Genomic DNA, 27465 nt, shown 5'->3' on the forward strand with positions numbered 1-27465 from the left:
TGGGTTTGGTTTTATCTCAAGATGGTGCCATGTGGGATTTGAGTTGTGACGGGATAGGGTCCAAAGCCGAGACTCAGGCAGGAACTGCTGTTTTAAAGTGGAAATGTTTGTGAAAGGACGCTGCCCAACTGGGAGCTTTTGGCAATGGCATGGAAAAATGCAAACAAGATTCTGATGACTTGCATGAAGAAAGTGATCTGGACTGACGTGTAAGTCAATTACTTTTGGTGAATCAACAAGGGGAACCTTAGAGTTACAGTAAAAATGTTTGGTTCCTCAGTTTAAAACCTAACTGGCTTTAGAATCGGGGCATCTTACTAAAGATATAAGTAAATAATGTACCACGCAGTGTTTTCTGTGGTATTACAGCCTGATCCACTGGCATTCAGTGCTTTATTTCTTGTTTAGTTATTCTTTCATAAACAAGTTCATATGAAGAGTTTGGAATTTGATCAAATCAACTTGCTTCAAGCTGAAAACTTTTTAAAAAATGCGAAGCATTTTATTTTTAAACAGTCGTCTCTCTCAAGTTTGTTCCCTTCAGCGAACGACAGCAGAATCTGCTGCATGTGAACTCCACCTTTCACTTTCAGTTAAGTGACCTTAATTGCTTTAATTTTCTAATTGAGAGAATTCCAAGTAACTGTGCCTTCTTCATCAGGATATCAACAAACGACTGTCTCTTCCTGCTGACATTCGCCTACCAGAGGGCTACCTCGAAAAATTTGCCATGAACAGTCCACCGTTTGACAAACCCATGAGTCGACGGCTCCGTAGAGCATCTCTGGTAAGTTCTAAAGATCAGTTTACTAGCGTAGCTGCGTGACGATAGGACACTCGGTATTGTGGCATGGAAGCACTTTTAATCCTTCAATGAAACAAAACACGTTTGTTACGTTCCATTTCCTTCTTCTGAGAGATTGGCGTTTGGCACGAGAATCGCTTTTCAGAATGACTGCAAGTCACGGAAAGCCGCAGAGAGTAAAAAAAAAAGAGAGAGGACAATTATTGCAACCACCGCTGTCTGTGGGTGCTTGCAATCTTTCCAGAGCTGAAGAAAATGATTCATTGCAGGTATTAGGGCATACATAGTTTGGTTCCATTAGTAGCCAGTGATCTAATCAGATAAGACTCCAACTTTCCTTCAATACATAATTCAAATTGACCATTTATTAAAACGAGGAGTGTTCAGTTCTGAAGATGAGACGTTGCAAATTAACTCTTTAGAAAATCTCTCCCCCACCCCCACCCCTCTAGTGAGTTTATTTTATTACTTTGGAGCTTGAGAAGCCAGTACTAGGAGCAGCTCAAGACAGAACTTCCAAATCACGCTAACAGGGAACAGGGCAATACAATTGATATTTATTTATCAAGAATACTATTAAGATTCTCAAAGGGTTTTGCACTAATTCCGCATAAGCAAAAAATTGTTTGTGATGGTCATGTCAGTAGGAATCCAGACAGCTGGACATGGCATATATTGATCACCATATTTTAATTCTGTCCCATTTCTCTATTCAAATAAACCCGAGCTGATTTTATCTGTAAGAATATAAGTCATTTTACTGATCCTGACGGCAGCAACCACCTCCTATTTCTGCCAGAAGGCACTAATGCACTAAAATGTGTTATGATTTCACAAGATTAGTATTAATTATTTTTTAAATGTTTAGAATGATTGTTATTGATTGAAAAACAAACACAAACGTGCACAAAAAATAAATGAGAAGCGTGAGAGGTGAATAAACTGTACATTTACAGCCTGTTGCATGGCACACACTCTTTGAGGAGGGGGGTGGGCGGGGGGGAAACAAAGACTGCATCCCGTAAATCGCTCCGGGACACTACCTTGCGTGAAGGGCACTATATAAATGCAAGTTGTTGTCGTGGTTTTCATTGCATAGTCTAAGGCTGCCCATGCATTGATCTCACCGACTTGCCCTTGTGTGTGTTGGAACTGTATGAGCAGTCCTCGGGGAGGGCAGTCTACCTTCTCTTCCAGATGTGGAAGTTTGAGGCTCTTTTTGAGTTGATTTAGGATGTGCATCACGTGAGATCGCTTAATTGTGGCTTCACACTTAGAAGGTGCTACCAGATATATTAATTACGATGGGAATATGCATATAAAAATATATCAACTCTGTAAATAATTAAAAACAAACAGAATTTTCATCCCGAGTATTGTTTTCCAATGATACAAATGCTTTACGACTGAGTAAGAATATAACGTTTGTAGTGTGTGATGATCGGTTTGACATTATTTGAAGTGCTACAGTGGTATACCTAATTACTTATTATTTTAGAGTGTAATGCTTTAAATAATTGACTTGTGTATTTCCAGTAAGCTTCACACTGAGCCAAAGGCTGCGGCAAAAATTGATGGATTAAAAATGAACATCCCCAATCTTTTGTTCCAACTTTTTCCAAATGACTGATTTTGGAAAGCAATTCAGGCGTTGACCTTCTGCTATTGTCACTTTCATTGAACATCATGTTCCCAATTACCAAAGATGAGCGACGATAATGGCAACAATGAGAGTGTCCTGATTTCAGACCCTTGAGCTATGGACAGATTACAAGAGTTCAGATTGGGGAAATGATTAGAAAATAATAGAGTGAATAAACGGAAGTGACTATGGAATGATCAGTATTGTAGATCTTGGCCAAAAGAAAGAAAAACAAAGAAAAATATTTTACATTGTAGATCAGAGCTGCAACCAATGGACCCCAATACCTTCATACATCTTTGTACATTCCTGGTTCCAATTTTATTCTCTCCCCTACAAGCTATGAGCCTATCAGCCCCATACTCTCCCAGCTCCCAATGCCCAGTGGATCAGCCTGAATGTCCTCATTGTGACATTCAAATTCTTCCACGAACCTGTGGTCAAACTCTCCTGTCCACACCCTCGTTATGCCAACAGTCGGACTTCATGTCCTGTTTCCTCACCACTGGTGAACAATAGCTTTCAGCCACTTAGCCTTCATTCTGGAACTCTCCTTAAATCCTTCCACCCCATTCCTTTCTCTGCTTTCAAAATCTATCTAAAAATCTACCTCTCTGACTGTTATCTTCAGTCACCATCCCTTCCCCATCTCCCACTCTGCTCCAATGCTCACTCCCATCTCTGTAAAGCGCTTTCAGATGTTCTCCAAGTGAAACATGCTATTTGGTGCGTGTTGTTTTCTAAAACTGAAGTGTTTCTTTCTTTTACAGTCAGAAATTGGGTTTGGAAAACTAGAAACGTATGTGAAGTTGGATAAACTAGGAGAGGTGAGTAAAGGAAAATTTAAATATCTGTATATATAATTTAATTTTGGTAACTATGACCCAGCATCTGTTGGCAAGTTTCAGCCATCTTGCTCTCCCTCACTCACAGGAACTCTATTTCTAAATCCTTCTGCCTTGACATCTCCCTGCCTGCTTTCAAAACCGTTCTAAAAACCTATCTGTATAACTGTGCCTTCAGCCATCTCCCACCCCCATCTCCCACCCACCTTCCATTAATCTCCCACCCTTTGAAACACTTAACCAAATGAAAGACACTATACAACTGCAAGTTGTTAGGCAGAAAAGAAAAGCACTTGCAATTTTATAATGCCTTATCTTGCCCTTGAATGTGCCTTTGTGCCTTAAAATCTATCCATAGAGTTCACAAGCGCCACGACCGTCACCAATCTTTCTCTTTCGATTACAGCTTCGTGCTTTGGATTCCCAGCACTATTCCTTTTGATAGTGAGGTTTTCGAATTGCTTTGCTGATGTTAATTGATATCCATGTTTCTTTCAGGGTACTTATGCAACAGTTTTCAAAGGAAGGAGTAAGCTCACAGATAACCTGGTAGCATTAAAAGAAATCCGCCTGGAGCATGAAGAAGGAGCGCCTTGTACAGCCATCAGGGAAGGTATGAAAATTACCTCATTGTGTTGAGTAAGTTTGGACACTGGAAGTTGACAATCCCACGTGTTATTTGATTGACCAGATGTATTAATATCCTCAAACGCAAAGGGAATTTCTCAATGGTTCAGTCAGTGAAGCATTCGCCGGAGTAAAACTGAATCATATACCTGGGAATCTTCTGCTCTGTATTTCTGGTAACCAATTTGAATGAAGTGGTAAAATCAACTTCAGTTAAGAAGATTTAACGTGCATGTGAATTGCACTGTGATCGGGGGTTGGAATCAGAGCATCAACATTTGTTAAACCAATGTCATTGTTGTTGTTCGCTGGCCTAAAGTCGACAGATTATTTGGACAGAAGCTAGAGATGTAAAAAAATAGAGGACATAAATTTGGCCTGCAGCATAAATAGAGAGTATGGATCTGTAATAATCCAATTTGTATATGCTTCATGAAATGCCAGAATACGCTACATTTGATTTCAGTTGATTGATGTAAAATGTAATCTGCTTATTTTTCATTGCAGTGTCTTTACTGAAGGACCTAAAACATGCCAACATAGTGACGCTACACGACATCGTACACACAGAAAAGTCATTAACGCTAGTCTTTGAGTACTTGGTAAGAAAATCGCCTTCATTCAGTCAGAGCTTTGGTCAAATCTCCAGCAAGTTATCGCTTGCAACCTTCTGCTACATTGTTTGAATTGCATTTAATTTCAGTATTGCTGCTTGTTACACTGATATGTACATGACTTGTACCTACTCTTTAAGATCTTCTCCCTGCTCTTTAAAGTTTGCCGCGACAACAACCCAAGTGTTTTCTGTCAGTCCAGTGATCTCAGAATTTGAGAAACTGCAAAACTTATATTCTTACATTGGAATAGGATAAGGAGCATCAGAGTTGTTTGGAACATCCTCTCGATGTGAGAAGGCGCTATACAAATGGAGTTTTGCTTTTGTTTTTATTACACAGTTCTGGGAATATACATGGAATCAATGTGTTTAAGCGCTGCGAGAATCTATCCTGCGTGGAGGTTGTTGTCGCTTATAGGTTACTGGTTCTGAAATTGGCTTACTTGTGCACGTTGTCACATCACGTGCTTGTTCACGGAACCAGCATCGTAGCCAGGCAGATATAGGGATTCATGTGATAAGTGGTGTTCTAGGATAGAGCCTGATTTCCAATGAATTCACCCAGGACTTTTTGTGTTAAATTTGCTCCTCCGATTTTTCTCCTCTGGTTTTCTGATAGAGGAAATAGATCCTGAAAAACATCCAGGCTTGTATCTTGTAATAAAAAATAGTTTTAGTGTTCCTTAAGTGTGATGCACATCTATTGGTTATAGCTGTTTAACTGGCAGAAACGGTCAAATTCCCTTTTCCTCCACCCGAACAGTTTTCATTTCTTCTGATGTAAGAGATGTGTCACACTCTGATTCCCTTTGGATTAGAGCTTGTTTTTACATACGACACAAAAGTTTCAGTACATGACACACAACTCTGCTTATGTGTGTCCTATAGCTTGTCACTGATGACGGTTCTGTCCTGTTGCAGGAAAAAGATCTGAAGCAGTACATGGATGACTGTGGGAACATAATGAGCATGCACAACGTGAAGGTGGGGAAACCATTGAAGTGTGTTTCAAGCAGATGCGTCGAGTTATAAACGAAAAGGAGAATTGTGTGTTGATTACATGATTACTTTGTGTCATCGAAAACTATCACTCTAAACATTTTTGAAATGAATATTTGAGCAAATCATGATGCGATTAGTGACTTATTTCGAACGTGTATTAGACAAGTCTGGTAGAAGTAAGGTATGGATATACATGGGATGGACTGTACTTTTAGTAGATTTAAAACCGTCAAATAAATTCACTAATCACTTTCATTCCTGTATGAATTATACATTGTTGTATCACCACTGGATCAAGTATTCACGTATCAGTTCAACAATAAATACGTTTCCAGACATTGTTCGTCAACCCCAACATTTGCTGAACTCCAGGGCGTATGTAATTCTTCATACAATTTCTAGATCTCAGACTTTTTGATTGTTTTTACAACGTTAGTGAGATGAGAGGAGTGATAAAGGAGTGTGATCTCAAATTGTCCCCAAGCCGAGTGGAGGCTGTAGTATTTCTTGCCCATTTTCTCATTCCTCATTGCTTCTCTTTTTTGAAAAGTAGAATTGCACATTCTTCACCCAGTGTTGATTCAACAGCTGCTGCAACCGTCATACAATACAGATTACATTGGGTTATGGCTTTTATTAATGGCAGCAATAATAATAATCCCTTCAATGCTTGCGATTCTGCACTGCGGCTCCGTTTATCTTGCAAGTGGTAATAGCAGAGATAGTCCATGAAAAATATTTTTCTGTTTATAACTAAAAATGTATAAGAAATCAGGAGATCCGGTGTTAAATCTATCTTTGTAATTTCTTTTCCGTTGTATTTACTATGTATAATAGTACAAATTAGTATTCAGTTACATCAATTCCAGTGTCTGTCCTGTTGCAGACCTGTCCTGCCTGATCAGTGACAGTGTTTGTGAATGTGTTGGGTCAATACAACTTCAGGTTCAAAACCTCTGAAATTCTTTGATTTGAAACAAGTCTATTCATAAAGTGAGACTCCAGCACCTGCAGACATAATCCCAGTCACTTATTGTTTCCTGGAACATTAATTGTTGTCATTGTACTTGCATTGAAAAGCTTCACCTTGTGCCTGAATTGAAAATAATAATCCCTGCAAACTCAACTCACAGTTGCATCACAAGGTTTTAGGAAATGCGGTACTGTTTGAGAACCGCCAGTTAAGTATGATTTGATTCCGTGAATGTATTTTAAACTGCTAAACACTTTGCATCATCATGAAATGCACCACAAGTGCAACTACATTTTATAGAATTTTTTGTGCTATATAAACAGGTTGAATTAAATAATGCAGTGTATGGATTTGCAAGAGTAGAATCAATCAGTCTGGAGTACATTGTTAATCCAGCAGGTCTTTAATGTTTTCTCAAAGCTGTAATTGATGTTGTACTTGTATTCTTTTATTCACGTGCAATGTGCATTTCTCTCTTTGCCTGCAGATTTTTTTGTTTCAGTTACTGAGAGGTTTGGCATATTGTCACAGACGGAAAGTTCTACACAGAGACCTAAAACCTCAGAATCTCCTAATAAACGAGAAAGGCGAGCTGAAGTTGGCAGATTTTGGTACGTTAGGAGAAGTTATGAAATTAAATGAAAAAAATGTTCAAATATGATTTAACTAAAAGATTCTAGAAAATATTTTTGAATGACCGATTTATTATTATTATAGCTATTGTGTATGTGTATAATATATATGTATTTTTGTATGCGGATCTATAGTCTGATGTAAACATTGATGTGTCCTCCTTCAGGATTAGCCAGAGCCAAGTCAGTGCCCACAAAAACCTATTCTAATGAAGTGGTGACACTCTGGTACAGACCACCTGATGTTCTTCTGGGTTCCACAGAGTATTCTACGCCAATCGATATGTGGTAAGACACTGCAGTGAATTCTATCTCCCTTTCTTTCAGGATAATCATCATTTAATTAGATCCTGTTTTTTTTTTCTTTACTTAAATTTTCAGTGGAACTTGCTTAAATAAAACCAGCAGATTAACTGTTATATACGCTTTTTTCCAGCTGTTTTGAACCAGTGTGGAAGGGAAAAAGTTCACTTTATTTTGGTTCTTTTTAAACATCAGGGAAGATTCACCCCAAAAACCTGCTTGGATATATTCATTCAGACTCAGTGTTTTGTGCTCAATATAAGTATTGTCAATGATCGGGAATAAAGCTTTTACTGCTAACAAAGCGGTGAAACGATTTTGCTTTCAGCCAGGTGTATGACACAAGCCCTTCCAAATCCTGCCAACGAGCTAGGCTTATTGGTCTGTCGTCAGCAGTGCTTTAGAATACTGTGGACCCATCTGACTTAGAAGCCAGACAACTGAGACTGCCAGCGGGTTGATTGCACCTGGATGTTCTAGAAGTCCAAGTCCAATGCCGCGTACCATAGTTACTCAACACCAACTGCTTAATCCAGGTTCTCAATCCAGGACTCTGCTTCTAGGCTGTCAGTTGTAAGTTTATAAATAGGAGCTCACAAAACAAAAGCAATGAGGTAATGCTCATAAACCTGCAGTTTGGATATTGGATCCAGTTTTGGGCACCCCAGTCTAGGAAGAACAGCAAGGTTATAGAAATGTGCGCAGGAGATTCACTTGGATGTTACGAAGAATCAGAGGTTTTACTTGAGAGAAAAGATTAAAGGAACTGGGTCTGCCTAGAACAGCGAAGGGTGAGAGGAGATCTGACAGCGGTAATTAAAATTTTGATGGACCCTGATAAAGTAAACAGGGAAATATAATTTTCACAGTCAGTGAGTCAGTAACTGAGGGCACAGATTGAAGATAATTACCAAAAGCATTAAGGAGAGTTTAGGAGTAATTATTTTACGCAGATGGTGTTACAACATGGAATGCCAAACCTGGAACTGTGGTCGACGTAGAATCCATATTAGCTTTTAAGAAGGAATTCAATAGACATCTGAAAAGGAGAAATATAAAAGGGTTCGGGGAGCAGGCAGGAGAACGGGATTAAATGGATACTTTCAGAGAACCAGTGAAGGCACGATGGGCGAATGGTCTCGTGCTGTAAATTTCGATGGTTCAAGATCATATTTTTACAATATGAAAAGCTATGGCTCTATTTGTTATCTCCACAGTGAAGACAAACTGACTCTGCCGGGTCCTTACCCTCCACGACTGTCATACCTGTATCTTTTTTTGAATTGGCTCACCTCCTCCTTTATCACCTCTCTTTCTTTTGATGTATTTGTAAAGACTTTTGCTTTTATCCTTGATACCATCTTTATTTTTTTTCATATTCTGTATTTTCTTGCTCTCTTTTTGTTGCTTTCTATATTCCTTCCAGTGACCCTTGCTGGTACCTACCATAAGCCTTTTTCTTTTGTTTGATGGACACTGAGACCAACCTCAGTGGTGCTTCCACCGATGTCCCAGAGGAGATGGGCAAACTCTACCTGGACAAGGAAATGAACCTAAAACCATCCTGGTCTGTACATCTCAGTATCGTAGTGGACGGATAATCATTATAGTTACTATTAAGTTAAAAAAAAGGCATTTTATTTTATCTGTTACTTGTTGATGCTTGTTTCTGAGATGGCTTGTGTCCTGTGATTTTCTGTAGGGGTGTTGGATGCATATTTTATGAAATGGCAACAGGGCGCCCTCTCTTTCCAGGATCGACCGTGGAAGATGAATTGCATTTGATATTCAGAATTCTAGGTGGGAGAATGCTACGGTTCCCTTTTAAACTATACTGATTTATTAAATCTCCATCGTCACAACCAGATGGAAGTAATTTTCTGCCTTTGATTTGCAGGGACTCCAACTGAGGAGACGTGGCTAGGAATCTCATCAAGCGAGGAATTCAAAGCATATAATTTCCCCAGATATAAGGCAGAGCCGCTCATCAACCATGCACCAAGGTGTGATAGGATGCCTTTCATCTCGTGAATATTTGTGTCGAGCTTTGCCGTTAATTAAAATGACTTTTTAGAATAAATGAGACCGAGGTTATGGATCTTAAGCATACTTATACTGCACTGTGTAGATAATTGAGCGTTCTGTTTCTTCCTCCATTCCAGTTTTATGTTAACAAAATCCCTGCTGTAAATTGATCATGCTGCATCCCTGATCAATCTATATCAGTTTATCAAATAACCTGACTTATTTTTCACCCAGTGGGATTGAAACCTTCCTGTTTCCCTCTTACTAAATTGAAATGGAGAATTATGTGTGGTTATCTGAAACGACTAGACAGATAATTGTGACCCACTTGCTGTTGTAGCATTTAAATGGATAATTTCTGAAAAATAGCGGGTCGGAATTCCAGGAATCAAATGGCACTTAATGATGGTCCCCAATAATTTTTTGCATCAAAACATTTAATGTCTGAAAATTACATTATGTTTCATTGTTAATCCGGCAGCGTCAAAATCTGATGGTAAGATCAAAGCCAATTTAGGATGACACTGTTCAACAAACACAGTGAGGTGATAATTGCCACCTGGATGTTTCAGCCACATACACACGCGCACACAGTATTCAACGAAAAATGTCGAGGCCAAAATACAGTCAACCACGTCATCTCTACAAATTACATTAACCAACTTAATTTACATAATTAATGTTCTGGACAGAATTTCGATCGCACTGTGTCAAATTTCCAGGGACTGATATTTCTCTCTGATGTTTCACACAGGGTGGACAATGATGGCATTGATCTATTGTCAAAGCTTCTGCAGGTAAGAGAATCACGTACCTAATTTGCCAACTCAACTCATATGCTACGAAAGGACAGTCTCTGCTTCCTCTTCTCCTCACTAAAGCTTTATCTTTATCTCAATGGGCGTTTTATTTTTCCTGTGCAACATTGGGTATCGATAGAAATAGACATCCTCTTTCCCCCAAAGGTTAAAATCTTTAGGCAAGTTTTAATTGGACAAATGTATTATATCACGGGAAGATTTAAAAACTTGGGACATGACTCTATTGTTTTACAGAAATATATATCTAAACCAGCTCAAATAATTGTACTGAAACACTTTGACATCTGACGTGAAAGGTGCTATAGCAAGTGCAAGATTATAATTACTTATCTTACTTATGGAAAACCTAGTCAGCAATCCTCACTAGTGGGCATGGAAACTTGGCTAACTGTAAAGTTATTTTGCTTTAAAAATTTACATTTGCTGTACTTATAGATTTCTGCCCTGCTATAATATTTGTTTTTCACCAGTCAGTAACCCATGCTGTTCCTGTGAGCCATTAAGCTGCATCAAGAGTGATAAAATGGTCACTTGAATCAGAAACGTGCTCAATAGCTGTTGTGAAACTATCAGATTGAAATTTGCACCAAATCCGGTTAATTATATGTTCTCCGCAGTTTGAAGCTAAAAAGAGAAGTTCAGCAGAGGAGGGTATGAAGCAGCCATATTTCAAGAGTTTTGGGGACAAGATTCTCGAGTTGTCAGATAGTAAGTATATCATTTTAGATTTCCAATATTTCTGTTCCTCTAAATCTCGAAACTAAACAATGAAAGTTGGGATCACTGTCATTTTTAAAATGTTTTTAATTGCAGAAATCCGAATTCCATATGAAAAATGTATGAGAATCAATGTTTTGATGTCTGTGGTTTATATCCTGTTTTATTTACTTTGGTCGGCAGTAATTGAGAGAAAACTAATATAGAAGCAAAGAACATTCGGCTCTTAAAATATTTTAGTTGTGTGTTTTTAATTCAGCGTTAAGACCTGACATCAAGTCCTGGACGAGAGTCAACGTCCTCCAGCTCAATGCTGGCAAGCCAGAGGCCCTCCTGCTTGGCTTCCGGCAACGCCTCATCACCTCAGCCGCTGACACTATCATCATCCAGGGCTATCATCATCCAGGGCTGCCCACATCACCGAGTCAATCCAAAACCTCGGTGTCCTTTTCGACCCTCAGCTGTCCTTCAAACCCCACATTCGTGCCGTGATCCATTCCACCTTACCTCACCTCCGCACCATTGCCCACCTCCGCCACTGCCTCACCCCGCAGGTCGCTGAGACCCTGATCCACACTTTCATTACGTTCCGGCTTGACGACATCAACTGCCTGCTCACCGGACTTCCCAACTCTTCCCTCCACAAGCCGTGGATTATTCAGAACTCTGTAGCTCGTGTCCTCTCCTTCACTGGTGCCCCATCCCTCAGAGAATCACGTACAAAACCCTCATTCTTACCTTCAAGGCCCTCCACGGTCTGGCTCCCCCCCCAACCTCTCCAACCTCATAACCCCATATCAGCCTGTCCGCTCCCTCCGCTTGGTGGACACTGACCTGCTTCAGGTCCCCCACACTTCCCACCCCACCATTGTCGGTCGGACATTCAGCATCTCTGCCCCCACATTCTGGAACTCAATCCTGCAATCCCTCTGTCTCTCCCCTCTTTTGCCTCCTTCCAGCCCTGTCTGAAAACCTTCCTCTTTGACCGTGCCTTCGACTACCCTCCCACCCCCACACCCCTGCCCTCCTCCCCTTCTGACCCCAAACCCCAGCTTGGGTCCAAAACCCTTGATTGTCCAGTGCCCTGGGATGTCTTTCTGATGTGAAGGGCGCTATTACAAGTGCAATTTGTTGTTTAAATGAAGCCTTTGCACGAATACTGCCCCCTGGCCATTTCAAATGGGTTTATTTTCTCTCCTGATAAATTCTGCATACTGAGCTCCCGTTGGTCAATGTCTTGCACATGGGGGTTCCTTGCAGGAGTCACACTTTATGTCCCGAGGTGTTTTTTCCAGTGTCGAAGTTCCAATCATACCACTTTTTCGCAGTATGTTTTTTCTGTCAAGCGCCTTTTCAATCTCGCTGCGTGTTCACATTGGGGATTTGGGTGTATCTATGCTTCGGTAAGGGGTTAACACTGCTCGTTCTTCATTGTTACTTTGGTTCAGTGTTTTTCTCCAATGTCTTTTCCCCCCTCATACCCTTGTAGTCCCTGCAGCGTGTACCATCTGGAGGCATAAGAAAAGAGCTCACTTTTTTTTAGCCAGTTACTGATTTAGCCAAATTAATTCTTCTTCTGATTCCCTCTCTTCCCTGATGTTTTCCTTCCTTGCACGGAACCATCAAACTACCACTTAACCACTCCCCGTAGTGACATCGTTAGGAAGATCGTTATGTGGGGAATAGCTATTGCTATATAACTGGCTGCACTGTTCGAAGGTTTTCCAATGCCTAGAAAAATGAAAACGTTTTCAATCTTAATTTTACAGCGACCTCAATATTTTCACTGAAGGAGATTCAGTTGCAGAAGGATCCTGGTTATCGATCTTCCTCCTACCCAGAGTCAGGTAAGTTTCTGCACAGTTTAATGTTAATAAATAAAAGGTGGAAATCAAGGACTGTGGAAATGCCAACATTTCACTTTACCAAAGCTATAGAATTCTTTTCTTTTGACTTATTACCAGGTACTATTATTTTACATGGCACCTAAGTCACCTCGCCCAACACTATTTGCTTACAACGCAAAGATACAACCAATAGCTTGGAACAATAGGTCAGATGACTCACTGGGTAAATGTTTGTAAGTACAGAGAAACTTTAAGCGGAGGGAAAAGAAAAATGGATCTGAAAAACATTCATTCTTTGNAAAAAAATTGTTCAAAGGTATTATTGTTTCTTATTCTTCACACTTTGTTTCATCCACAAAATACACAGTCAATTCACTTTACAGTGTATTCTGTGAAGTTCTCTTTGAGAAGTCTCAACTCTGTGATAAGGCGCTTTACCAATTGCAAGGATTATTGTTGTTTTTATTAAACCCATAATTTTTAATCATCATAATTAACCATGCAGTTGTCATATTTCCCACAATTCTGTTAAACTACTTACCCACAGACAGGTCTTCAGGGGAATCAATTTTAAACTGTATGTTTTATGATATACAGATTGGGCAAGATAATTTGTCAGAAGCAGGCTGTCATGAGTTATTTAATCCCCTTGTGATAAAGCAATATAAGGCTCACTGTTAAATCTCCAGAGTTAGTTACTGTGATCAGTGTGGCCTGTTTATTGCCTCCATTTTTCTTTCCCTTCTATTTAAAATTTAATTGAAAAGAAGATGCTGTGCAGCTTTCATTGAGGACTGTATAAATTTCAGGGAATGTTTGGACAATTTCAATTTATTGGATGTTCCATTTTCGTAATGAAAGCCGAATAATGCAAGAGATGTTGCCATAAAATGCAAATTTATGTTGTAGGAGCATTTTACTTTTTCAAATAATGCGTTTTCCTTTCATCTAAAACAAATCCTGAATTTTAAGAAGTGAAAGCACGGTGGCTTTTACAGCTGGAGTCTTCTGTGCTTCAATACAATTGCACAGTCGGAACCCTCAACTCCAATCGGACATTTTAAGCTTGTGTTTGTTGCTCTGCTGTAAATTGCACACAGCTGTATCCACATGTAAGATCAAACCTTCATGTCTGCAGCTACACAATAGCACCAAATCATTACTAGTGGGTTGGCACCAGTAAAGGTAGGTTTTAATGTATCCTTGGATGAAAACATGGGGATATATCCAGAATGCCTGTGTTTTTGTCCATTAATGACAAATTTACGATTATTGCATCCTTAATTTTTATGCAGCATTGAGGAGCAAGAGCAGAACTTAATCAGTCGTTTTTGTATCTTTATCCAAGGTAATGTCACTCTGGTATAGTCTGAAAAGAATGCGTAAACCATGGCTCTCTGAACTGTCATTTTGCATCCAAAATTGTTCTGATGAGAATGTTGGCTGAGCATTAATAATATTCGCTCATATTTACTCGCTGCTTGTAAAAAAAAAACATTGGTGTTGCACTTAATTCTGCATTTAAGCAACTAATACCATGGCTGCCTCAATTGAAATTAGATATATTTTTATAAATTCTTTATGTATTTTTACTGTGGCTTTGACATGCCTGAGCAGCTAATCCCATTTCTTTATTTCTTTCCTTTCAATCCTCCTATCTAATTTCCTCCTTTTGCAGTTTTCATTCCTTTCTTCCCATTATAAGCATTTGCTACATCATATTTTATTTCCTTGATCAACTTTAAAAAATCTATTTATCTCTTCACTTTCATGTATTCTGATTTTTTTTGACTGCTTCTATTTGCCTAATACTTTAGTTTTTTTTTAAAAAAGGCCTGTCTTTCTAAACTTCTGCCAATTTCACGCATTTCTCACCATCTCCCATTTCCCCCCCCCAAAATACAGGATTTTGTTCTCCCTAATCCTACCTTTTTATGGTAATGTTTTTTATTTGGTAGCTTATTGGGCTTCTTTTGCTAGCTTTCAGTATTTCCAGACCATTTTCAGCAAATCACAATTCCATTGACATATGACATTTCTTTCTACTGACTGAAAAAGGTTCCATTTTAGTATCTATGCACTAATATGGGTTGTTGTGTACTGTGAGAAACAACTTCTTGCTTTAGATATTTGCATGAAGATACATGATATACTTTAGCATGAAAATTGAAAAGTCAAGTGGCAATGTGACTAATAGAGTTCGCATTATAACATTCTGCTCATAAACTGTAGGACTTGAGGCTGCATTTTCTCCAATTTCCACATTATGGTTTGTTACAAATATTTGGGAGGGTGAATTTCTCAGAGGAAGGGAAATAAATTCAAAGTAGTTTTCAGTCTTGCCCTCCTCGTGTTCAGTTCGGAAAGCCACAGTAGAAACTGAAGAGTAGATTGCATGCCGAGCTGAAAATGGTCTTAGGGACAAGTTGTGCTCACCAAGTTGAGGGATGTTAGTGTTAAAAATCCCACACACTGAAAAATTACCACCTGCCAGGTCAAATCACAACCAACATCACTTCCTACACATGCACAGAACACAGGAAATCACATCAATGATGATCTGATGACCTGAATGTCAGCCGATTTTATCGTGTGTCTCGCCATCTCAGTCACTTGTGAGGCGGAATGAACACCCAATGCAGATCGACACTATCGTTGCTTGACATGTGCTGAATTAGCTGATCTCAGCCAGGGCAACAGTGGAGCACTTAAAATTATCCTTTAATGTCCCTGTGCTGGGGGCAGAGAGCTTCACACTCCTAATTTCTAAGCTTGTGACTCCTGATGGGAGTGTAGATGTATGGACATTGGTTGGGAACAGAATTGGGTTCAGCTTTGATACGCCACATATTTAAATTGTCTGCTGATATTTGCTGTCCAGGTATAGCACTGTATCTGTGTAACATTCCCTGAATGCACCCCCTCCCTTGCTTCTAACAAAACAAAGAACTTGATGATTTGGACAAGGATTGCAAGCACCTGTGGAACTGAAACCAGGATGTGTTATTTACAGGAGAGCATTGGGAAAAATTGGGATAGAACCAACTTTTCTGTTCATGAATGTGATGTGCCAAAATTATTTTATAATAGCTTAATTTTAAACAATCGGCTTCTCTTCCTAGTTTCCAATCCAATACCCATCCAGTTTTGCATCATCTGATGCAAAATAGCATTCAAGTGCAGAGCAAACAAGCTATGTTGGAGTTTATGAAATTGGCCAGAGTATTCTGGGATATTCTAGGACAATAAATACCTGAAGCATGACAGTAACTGTGATATTGTGCTTGTGCCCCTATCAGCCCATGGGAAGAACAGACGCCAGAGCATGTTGTTTTAACTTGATAGGTCTCCAGATAATAAAAATTCCAGCCGGGAGACTGTTGGAGGAATCTGCAAGGATAGAAGATTGAAGACATCCGATTAATTCTGTGCAGCAGGATTTACGATTCTGACAGTGATACAGATTGTGCCTTGTTGGCCACTGGTGAGCTGAAAAGTGACTTACACTGAGTTACATCTGCAAGATGCACTGTAAAGAAACATTGAATGCTTTTCAAAATCCATCGGAGGGATTTGGAGAAAAATAAGAACTGCAAGCCACCTGCAACACTACTGTTGATTCCACAGGTTTTATACTTTTGAGTTCTTGCACATTGTTTGAGAATTGTAGGAAATCTATTTAAGTTGTAAGAATTGTTTTCTGCTTTAAATAGTTGCATTCTCTTCCTTAAGGACAAAGAGCAAAAAGGTTATTTTCAAAATTGGACATAAGTGTATGGGGAGGGGGAAACAATTTTGAATGCTGTAATTTCAGAAAATAACAATATAAAATCAACTGTAAAGAAGTGTGTTCCCAACAATGTATTCCAGCTTTGAGCATGCCCAATTCCTGTATGTTCCTGTGTTGGAAACGTCTATCCTCTACGCAACTATTAGTGATAGCTGCACGATTTGAGACTTGCAGCACTGAATATACAGCAATGGTAAAGCATTTCATTCAAGAACGTAAAGCAAAAAATGCCTTGAATGTCATTTCTGGAATAGGGGATGAATTGTGAACTGTGAGGAATCTGGCTTTCATGAATGATGAAAAGAATTTTTAAAAGTAATTTATATTCTTTTTTTAATTAACACTGAAAAAAGCAGTCCAAGCATTACCCTTTCAGTATCAGTAATGTATTCGCCAGCTACCGGTTTTCTATAATTGTTAGTTAGTTACAACGGTACATTGTCTTTGAGTTTTACTTGAAAATGTGATTAGTAGCAATACCTGCCTCCACCTACATTCTCTTCTCGCCAGGCTCAACTCCTGGAGCAGTCTACATTTTAGCTGTAACCATCCAGTTTGAACTGGCAATGTTTGAGCTGTCTGGAGAATCCTAAAATGTACAATAGTCATCAAAATCTCAGTTTAAAATAGGACATTTTTCTCACTTACTTCTGTATATTAGTTATTAATTAGTTCCAATGAGTTTGAATGCTTGGGAAAAGGCAACTCCAGATCACAAGCTGTGCACCCATCCCGTGTCCCTTGTTCAGTTTTGGATTTGGCAAAAGATGGCAATCCTGTGTTGTATTCTGAAATATGCATGAATCCAAGTTAGAATAATATGTACAACCATCTTTGTTGTAGCTGCTTTTACCAGAATGAATGGAAGTTTCAAATGTAATATTTATGCATCACTTTCAAAAATAGTGCAATGAAATCATGAGCATTACAAGATGATGTCTTCCCTTTTTCCCTTTTTGAAGTTGCTGCTACTGATCATAGTTACAAGGTTTCAAGAAAGTATATTTAAAAATGGAGATTGGCTTTACCTGATAATCGACCGAACAACTGTTGAGAGAGAACATGATTCAGACAATTGATTGATGGAGTCGTGCAACATTTTATTGTTTAAAGAAAACATATGCGTGATTCATAATGTCATCTTTTATTCCAAGACCTTGAATTGCTTTTACTTTGGAGACTATTTTGGTGATGTGGAGCTATTTATTGTTGGATTTCTTTTGTGACGGATCCATGCAGTCACGAAATGTAGCAAAAACATTATTTTAACTGGTACAAAATTGACAAATTCAGGACCATTTTTTAAAGGAAACATAAATTAATGGCTTAATTGTACACTCTTCACTCATACATACATACATACACACACACACACATACATGCAGACCCACAAATATTGAAGGGAAATATCTAATCTGAGTATTTTATTCATCCCTGTCGGTTAAGTTTCATGGCTGGATAACCAGATTACTCCGGAAGCATATTGGGTGAAATTCTCAAAACATTTCACATAACTGGTCGTTTGCTCTTTCCTGCTCAGCATTTTTCTCAGAGCATATATTTAATGGAGCGATCAATAAACACTGATCGATTCTGTACACTGTTTCAGTATTTCATCAGATTTTGGTACATACAAGACTTAAATTAAATCCAGCACCCTTTGAAGGAAAGACTTTTCTGTTGTATCCGTTCATGAAGCGACAAGATTAAAAAGTTAGAGCACTCCACCCTTTGTGCAAGAACAATGATTTTCATTTTATTTGATTTTCATCTGCCATGTAAATAAATATACCCCTTAACTCAGTAATCCCTTCCCAGAATACAGCAACTTCAGTTTGCACTTGCAATCGCACTGGAGATTCCATGTTTGAACTGACACAGGTACGTACGTTCCTGTACGCATTTGCCAATCATCTGTGAAATTTGGAACCAATCAATATTCCGTAAAGGTCACATATCTCGCTCATACGATCTTACAGCATCTTATTTTTTTTGACATTGTTTATTTTCTTTTTTTTTGTATTAACCATATGCACTGTAAATGTGTTTGTAACACCAGTTGAAAAAGTTATCTGAATGCAGGAGTGACAGTGGGCTGCCAGCTGGAGTTGGCAGAGAAGAGAATGATTTCTATGTGATGGGGTCTCTGCCTGGTCTGGTATTGCCTGCGGATTTGATCGACTGAAAGGTTAGTCAGACCGGGAGCTTGTATTTGGTGCCTCCGTTAGTCCACTCCATTGACATTTTAGCAGCTCCACTAATGTTTTATGGAAACCCCCGCCTATCATGGATAGGCATCAAAAATAAAAATACTTCTTTTGCATTAATTTAAGTAGTAACGAGGTTGAAAGCTAATTATATTTTGGGTCACTTTTAGCCAAATTTATTTATAACTGTTGTACTTTAGAGAACTTCTACAATTTTCTTTTTTCTCAGGTACTTTATCGTTTCCCCCCCCAATACAGATTTCCCCCAGCAGAAAGCATTGGCGGCAGATCTGCCTTTAGGTCTATGCCATATTGCTCTGTGCTCCATATTTAATCAACACTAAAAATAGTTAATGTGTAATGCTTGCAATGTTAATATTTGAGGAAGAGAGACCACATAATAAATGTTTCAATGTTATGCAAATGAAAGAGCAGCTATTTTCCAAGAACCCGTCTTTTATTCTTACTTTGAAACACTAACATAGAACTTATGTTTTATGATTTTTATTGCTTGTATGGACATTTCCAATTCATTTACTAAGTTACAATGCAGTACAAGATCCAATAGCTTAGTTTTCAAACTAAAAATGTTTAAAACTGGTTTATTTTCTGTGTATCGTTTTGTGCAATACTTTGCTCAAAATTCTCACTTTTTATTTATATTAACTAACTTCTGCTGTTGAAAGATCTTTATGTAAGATGCTTGTCAGCATCACTGATAACAGTTCTTGTAAAAGATACAATGGAAAAAATCTTACTATTTGGCAGTTGTAGTAATCGTATATATTTCCAAAAGTGTGTACTTGTTCTTTCTCTACTGTATGATAATTAAACAATAATGGATATACATTTGAAGTGTGTTTTGAGATCAAGGGGGGTGTCAGGTTCAAAAACCAATGCATCAGTCTTGTTTTATGTGTATGCTGTAGTACTTAGAATATATATTTATTTTTTGAACAGTTTAGGCCATCCCTGAACTCTTCATGAGCTCACAAAATATCAATATTAAATCGCAATTTACACTTGTCGATATCCACATGTCCACAAAAGCGCATCACCTTGTGGCATTCCACATTCTCGTACAAATTTGCCCACAGCACTCTTGGTGAGAATGGAAACCAGCTGTTCCTTATCCATCTACGAGCCGCCAATGCATCCGATGTATGTCTAGTGACTGTCTAAACGGTACCTCATGAGCCACTGAAATCTGTAAGATTCTTTGGTAGTTCTTGGTCTCATTCTAGACAGACAGATACTACTATTGCATTCTGGAACACTACCGGTATGAGGACTAATAGGTTAGTTACTCCTTCGAACGAATGCTTAGCCCCAGTAATAGATATCAAATGAAAGTAATGCTTGTTGGTTCATCACATAACATGTGTCAGTTTGGTGACTCCAATAGCAACCCTATTAATGTACAGGAGTCGATTATCATAACATAGCAAACGGGATTGTCTATTAGCGACTCGGTAAATTGCCAGTAGTGAACTACTTTTTAGGCCCCAATAACTGGGGTTGCATAAATTGAAGATAGAGATTTAATTTTATATTACAACATGCAACTTACTCCAATTAAAAAGCTTTTTCTATACATGAAAATAGGTTACAGTGGAAAGGAGTCTGACTTTAACAAGCAGAAATTGTACATGGAGTTAGGGTCTAACCAGTTATATAACTCTTTAATCTGCAAAAGGCACTGTATAATAAGATTTTTTTTTACTATTTCATATCCTAAGGCGGTCTAATCTTCTGATTCTCTGTATAATAGGGATTTTGTAACCTCTGCATTCAATTACCGAATCTATCCTGATATTTCCATGCTTCATAATAATTTGCAATTTCACTGGGATATTACATAAAATTTACAATAATTTCAACCCTTCTACAAACCTGAAAATAACAGGCCAGACTAGGAAATATGAATAAATCAACTGCATATTGCTCCACTTATTTAAACAATGCATTTCACATATTTTTATTTGAAATCTTCAAAGCAAACAAATCCAGATGAACGACATGTATTTATATAGCGTCCTTTACCCGGGGTGGCGTCTAGAGCGCTTGAACATAATAGTTTTAGGAGATTTGTCATTTGCAGAGATCCAAAATACATTAATATAACGCCATGAACTAAGAGCAAAATAGTACAAGGAATGGAGCTACCGTGCAATGTCACATTTTGGATCATGCTCTCACAAGGTCAATTATCCGGCTTCCCTCCATTGGGCAGATTCGGGCTGGAGGTCGGAATCTGCCAAGCCTTTAGCAATTATGCCTCTCACTTCTGGAACTCCTTCAATCTACCCCTCTGACTCGCTCCCCCCACACCATTGTTTTTTTTACATCCTGACTAAAATAACTCCTCTTCAACTGTGCTTTCAATCATCTTTCTCCCCTATCCTCCTCCTCCATTCTTATTGTCCAACCTCATTTCTGTAAAGTCCTGTGAGATATTATCCTATGTGAAGGGCTCTATATAAATGCAAGTTGTTTTACCGATGGTTATAGAAGGAGAACAAGAAAATATAACATTCTGTCATGTCTACTATGTTTCATCTTGCCTCTAATGTTCTGTTTCTTCCGCTTGGTTACAACTCACTGAATTCATGCAAACCAGGATGAAATGAAATAGTTTTTTTCTGTTCTACTCAACAATAACAAATTACATTTGCATAGTGTCTTTCAAGTCAGGAGGAAGCCCTAAGGTGCTGGAGCAAGAAGAGGGCATAACCTTATTATTACTAAAACCATTAAGGGAGGAGAGGTTAGGTTTTTTTTATTCAAAGGGTTGTAAGGATGGGCAAACTTGCTACGAATCATGTTGAAGTCAATAAAGGTAATTAGATAATCACTTGAACAATAGAGATATGAAACTTTTTGGAAGAACTGTATTGGAGAGGCAAGCTTTAGTGGAGCAAATATGACACGAGCAGTGACTGAATGGCCTTCTCAAGTGCTAACATTTCTATGATTTTACAGCCTTTTTGATTGCTGTAAGTGCACAGCTAAGGATTCTATAAATTACTAAAGTATGAGATACTTGATATCAAAACTGTTGGAGACCATGCAGTTTGTTCTTAATCACTGAAATACAGGTATATAAAATGTCTGCTCAGAGTCACTAAACATCAATTCTCTCCAGGACCCAATGGAGGAAATTCTCTCATCTGCTTGTCTCTGTCCATTGAAAATATTATCACATCTTAATTCTAAACATTGTACCTTGTGAATGATATATAATTTCAAGTCTGGTTGGTCTGTCATAATTTCATGAATACTTGTGCTAGGGAAACCATTATCCCATTTCAGGCACTCTTATGTTACTATCAAACACTTTCAATCAGGTAAAGCATAGCTCTTTAGTATAACGCTCCTCGCATTCCAGCGATCCCCTACTGTGCCAGATTGAATTTAGCATTTCTTAATTTAAACATTTAATTGCTTTTATGAATGAGATCAGCTGATTGGGACAATTTTGTGCCGGGACTTAAGTTTACTTGGAACCAAATCAGGGCTACTCCAATGCCACCAAGAATACTTTTACCCATCAGTTTGGGTTGACTCCATAACCAGGTCAAGTGAAAGTCAACCCACAGCAACAGGTAGTTCTCCTTTATAAATGGTATTTCACAAATGTTCAGTATAATTCACATTCTCCACAACTGAATACCATTTAATCCTGGCCAACAACCCCCACAATAAAATTGGTCACTCACTTGCCTGTTTGTGGGAGACTGCTCTGTTCAAATTGGCAGCTGTATTTGCCTTTAAATACAGTCACTACACTTCACAATAAAATCTTGTGAAGTGCTTTATGATGTCCTCTTGATATGAAAGGCACAATATAAAATGCAAGGATTATGAACTTGTGACCCACGGTTACTAATTGAGCTTTACAGCTCAGGCAAGTCTTTCTTCTGTCCTTTTAACGTCTTTATTGAAGGACTTTCGGGAATGTATTTGGAAAACTGTTCGTGTTTTAGCGGAACATCGAACACCTTATACCTTATATGCAGTAAATAGGATCAAAGAGAAAGAAGTAACTGATTAGACAGGCTTACGTACTTGTGGTTTCCCATTAGTATCACCAAGAAACTACCAAGCATTACCACCTGATGGCACCAGAGTATTAAATGTACCTTTTATTTGAAGCTGTATCAAAGTCACTCCCTAACTTTTGTTCTGAAGGTTTTGACATGATAAGGAATGATTAAAATTTTTGCCCCCTTGTTTTCTGAGAAAGACCAATTAGGAAACGTTTCGTTTGTCCTTTCTTACTTGGTGCATCATCTTTCTTTTCCTTTTTTGGACCGATGATTTTGCCAGCCTCTCCTCAATTGTAGCTCTTTTCATTTAAATTACAGAAAAAAAATATGTAACAGGCTCCCTAGGGAGACAGTGGAAGCAGAAAATGGTGTTTCTTTCAAGAACAAATTAGATTTCTGCTAGAAAATAATAACACTGGATTCGCTAATATAGTTTGGGACACGACATGTGAAGCGACTGCCAGGATGGTGGAAGGCGAACTGGACAGATCTTGGTTTTTCACCTAGCAAATTCTCATGTTCTTATAAAAAATACTGCATTTTTATAGTCTCAAAGCACTTAATAGATAATTACTGTCAAGTGTAGTGATTTTTTCTAAAGACAAATATGACACGTTGTGTCCACTCAAGATTAACTTCTCCTGACTTATCCTTGGAGTGATTACTCCTTAACCTTGTTGGAAAGTCAAAGCTACTATGGAATACATTGGTATGATATTCAGTATATTTGTATGAAAGATGATTCTAGCAGAACGGCCTTGAAATTTTATGGCGTCGTTATAGCTTTTCACCTTATATCAATGACCTGGATATAGAGGGGACTATTTCTAAGTTTGCTGGTGACACTAAGCTGAGAGATGTTGTAAATTGTGAAGAGAACCTGCAAAAAAGAGACATAGTTAGATTGTGCGAGTGGTAGAACTATTGGAGGATGTAGTTTAACAATACAAAATGGGCAGTAGTACACATTGGATAGAAGAATAGTAGGTGAGTGTATGTTCTAAATGGGAAAGCTCCAGGAGAGGTAGATGAGCGGTCTAGAATTACAAGTTTATAGATAATTAAAATGTAGTTCATAGCTGCAAAAAGCAGTCAATAATGCAATTCGGATGATGGCACTTATTGCAAAAGATCTGGAATATAAAAGTAAGGAGTTGGATCTGCATTTATATAGAGTGCTAATCAGACGTCATTCAATTTTGGGCACTAAATATACGCTGAAAGTATTTATCTGTTATGGTAGACTGGGGTTATATTCCTTAAAGCAGAGGTGATTTGATTGAGGCATTTAAAATAATGAAAGGAATCAACAGGTTAGAAAGGAGGGGGTAGCTAGAAGCTCAGCCTGTAGAATTTACCATTACAAAACTTTCATACATTATCACAAGTGGATAAAAATAGGCCCAAATCATAAACACCCTGATTAAATTGCATGAGTTAATAACAGTGAGCTAATATTAGAAAAGTGGGGTGGGAATCTGTTTCATATTTGAACTCCTAGTACATGCTTATACTCCAGTGCAGATTTCGTTCCTGGTCATTTTTTAATCAATACTTGAAGTGAATATAACATTCAAAGACAAACTGAGAAGGGTCCAATTGTTGAGGCTTAATTCTTTTGAATTCTAATTCTAAGCTACCTTTACCTCCACTGATCATTGAAATGACCAAACTGAGGTGCAACTGAGCTTATTGAACTGCCTCCACTCCTCAAACCCGATCTATCGATCAATGAACTCAGAGATCTTACCAGCCCTGCTCCAGTCTCCAGTGAGCTGCTTCTCTCCTCCCGCCACATCTGTGATCTTCAGTACAAGTCCAAAACTTAGAAACAAATTTTATGCAAAATATGAATCTATATTTCCTCAACATAAAACACATTAAAATTGCATGACAATAACAGAAAAGGAATAGTAACAAAGATGTAATTGACAGGCTCATGGAAAGACTTCAACCTATGAACTCATTTCATGGATTCACTATAAATTGCCTGCCCTTAATTACAAGTGAGTGCATTCCTACAATCCATTTCTGTTTAATTTGAAGATCATGACAGACGCCAGCCCGTCACTTTCTAAATGGTATGAATCCTTTGCATTAACAGATTGGCCCTTTCTTAGCTATTAAATTAATTGTCCTGCCACCCACTTTCCTCACTCTTTTAAGACAATTCCTGAGATTCCCTCTCTGCCTCCTTGTCCTCCTCGACCTCCCTGCTGCCTTCGACAGTCAACCATTCTATCATCCTACACCGCCCCTCCTCTCAGCTCAATTTTCGCGGATCTGCCCTTGCCTGGTTTGAATCCTACTTCTCCCACCGTTTTCACTTTGTCTCCACTAATGGCTTCTCCTCCAGCCTTCACACTGTCATGTGTGGTGTCCCTCAGGGCTCTGTCCTTGGCCCTCTCCTTTCCAATACCGATATGCTCCTCCTTGGTGACATCATCCATAGACATGGGGTCAACTTCCACATGCATGCGAATGACACCCAACTCTACCTCTCTACCTCCACCTTCAATTCCAGGACCACTGCTCAGCGGACTCCGGCCTACTTCATGTCCCCTGCCTCGCCCGCCCCACCATTAGCAGGCGGGCTTTCAGCCACTCTGCCCGCACCATCTGGAACTCCATCCCACAACCCCCGCCCCCTCCCTTGCCTCTTTCAAGGCCAGTCTCAAGACCCTGCTCCTCGACCATACCTTCAGTCGCCCTCCTTCCTCCCCACCCTCCCCAATCCCGACCCCCAGCTCCGGTCCGAAACACTGCTTGTCCAGCGCTTTGGGACATCCTTCCAACCTGAAAGGCGCTGCACAAATGTGATTTGATGGTTGATGTCCAGATTGACCAGTTCACGAGAAGTTGTGGCTGGTTTGGAATAAAGCTTTCATTTTCAAATATAATATATTGAAAGGTGCGACCTATCTTTAAAATTGATTGCTAAACACTGCCGTGCGGGAACGCAACGCAGAAACATGTTAAGTGACTGTTATCTCAAAAAAAAAGCGCGATGGGCGTTAAAACTTGTCCCGGTTACTTTTCCCTCCTCCACGATCAAGTTGGGATGCCTTCGATGGACGCGGAACCTAACATCCGCAATAATATATATATATGTGCATATACAAATATAAAATGTATATTTTCTGACTGTTCAAACGTGTCTGTCGGTTGGGGAAGGCAGGACTGCCATGTCGCACCTTTATGTGGTGTACACACACAACACAACACACACAACACACACACACGTTGGGGCTGAGAGGGGAAACGATAGTGGACAGAATGGTTTTTTTTGGACTTGCTTTGCGAGTGATGGGTTACGTTACCCCCCCACCCCGACCCCCTCCCCCCCCACCCCGACCCTCTGCTTATGTGGATTTGCTGTCAGGGTTAGCGAGGATCTTATTAGATATGTTATTTGTTTCCCCCGTTGCGGGGGGATCGTTCAACCTGTTTTTTTTTTGGGGGGGGGGGGGAGAGTAGTGTGTGTGTGTGGGGGGGGGGGGGGGGGAGAAACAAAACAAAACCTCACTTCCCGGAGAATTTATTTATCCCGAAGCCCCCGGGGTTGGGAAGCGGGTTTCCGAGAGGGACGACAGTCCCCTCTCTCGCGTGGGAGAGAATATTAAACAGTGGGTCGTGAGTGTGTGTGAGAGAGTGAGTGACAGAGGGGGAGGGGTGTCCCTGCATAAACAAACTATATATATATATATATATTGTGTGTGTTGTGTTGTGTGTGTGGGGGGGGGGGGGGAGGGGGTAATATATTTTGAATATTAACGGTTGGATCTCGAGGGAAGTAAATCTTCCCTCCGAATCACGACGGTTATTTTTTTTAAAAAATCGACGATGGCGATTTCTGAAGGCAATGGTTATTATTACTATTATTATTGTGGTGGTGGTGATGATAATGATTGTGGTTATTATTATTATTATTATTATTATCGGTGACCCCCCCCCCCCCCACACACACACACACACAAGGTGGTGCCTTGTTTTCATTGGGACGGCAACTGCCGCAAGAACCGAACCGACCAGGAAAGGGCTGAGGGAATGAAGGAGGGGGGGGGGGGGGGGTGAAGAGAGGGTAAAAGTACCCCCTCCCCACCAGCACGCGTGTGTGGTCCATCGATTACAGTCTCCGCCCGTTCGCTTCACGGGGAAGGAAGAACAGCCCCCGACCCCCCCCTCCACCCCCCTTCACGGGGGTTCGCCGTTAATCCGTCGCGTCGGACGGTTGGTTTTCTTTTCGCTCGACGGTCGCGTGGCACCGGCGGCGGACGTACCTGCCCTTCAGCTGCAGCAACGGCGGACTGACGGAGCTTTTGATGGGGGGGGGAGAGGGATAAAACACACGGTTCCTTTTTTTTTGAGGGGGGGGGAAGGAATTTAAAAATTTTCTTTCAAAAAATACCTCACACGCGCGCGCGCAGGGGGGGGTGGGGTGGGTGGGTGGGGGGGGCTGCGAGCTTCTGCGTGAGCGTTTTTCAGGCAGCGGCGTGACGTGAGGCGCGAGCGGGGCGGGGACCGGACGGACGGACGCCGCGCGCGCGCGCGCACTCACTCACTC

At 39.7% G+C, this 27465-nt stretch overlaps 1 protein-coding gene and 1 long non-coding RNA gene across 11 annotated transcripts in view; one reads left to right on the plus strand and one right to left on the minus strand.

The window, feature by feature from the left end:
• LOC103176720 (cyclin-dependent kinase 17) overlaps positions 1-16211 on the plus strand; it is a 48660-nt gene extending 32449 nt beyond the window's left edge. For 5 of the 6 annotated variants that reach the window (XM_007890445.2, XM_007890449.2, XM_007890446.2 and 2 more), the window contains 13 exons: positions 662-787; positions 3218-3274; positions 3791-3905; positions 4427-4521; positions 5457-5519; positions 6998-7121; positions 7310-7430; positions 9148-9245; positions 9343-9448; positions 10225-10267; positions 10909-10999; positions 12778-12855; positions 16155-16211. In XM_007890445.2, coding sequence (XP_007888636.1) covers positions 662-787; positions 3218-3274; positions 3791-3905; positions 4427-4521; positions 5457-5519; positions 6998-7121; positions 7310-7430; positions 9148-9245; positions 9343-9448; positions 10225-10267; positions 10909-10999; positions 12778-12855; positions 16155-16192 — 1155 coding nt within the window. In that variant the 3' untranslated portion in view covers positions 16193-16211. Of the gene's footprint in view, positions 1-661; positions 788-3217; positions 3275-3790; positions 3906-4426; positions 4522-5456; positions 5520-6997; positions 7122-7309; positions 7431-9147; positions 9246-9342; positions 9449-10224; positions 10268-10908; positions 11000-12777; positions 12856-14150; positions 14204-16154 lie in introns of all 6 variants that reach the window. The other variant, XM_007890448.2, reaches the window with a different exon arrangement.
• On the minus strand, positions 12101-27224 carry LOC103176719. Of its 5 annotated transcripts, XR_006085430.1 has the most exons (6): positions 27182-27224; positions 24652-24725; positions 17674-17692; positions 17294-17433; positions 16109-16245; positions 12101-12516 (listed from the first exon to the last, which is right to left on the minus strand). It is a non-coding gene; the product is annotated as an uncharacterized LOC103176719 (long non-coding RNA). The 5 variants fall into 5 exon arrangements; XR_006085428.1 differs by lacking the exon at positions 27182-27224 and having other exon boundaries at positions 24652-25199; XR_006085431.1 differs by lacking the exons at positions 24652-24725; positions 27182-27224 and adding an exon at positions 23134-23256.
• Positions 27225-27465: the final 241 nt, after the last annotated feature.

The sequence above is a fragment of the Callorhinchus milii genome, unplaced genomic scaffold (assembly GCF_018977255.1).
Source record: "Callorhinchus milii isolate IMCB2004 unplaced genomic scaffold, IMCB_Cmil_1.0 Scaffold12, whole genome shotgun sequence".
Lineage (NCBI taxonomy): Eukaryota > Metazoa > Chordata > Chondrichthyes > Chimaeriformes > Callorhinchidae > Callorhinchus > Callorhinchus milii.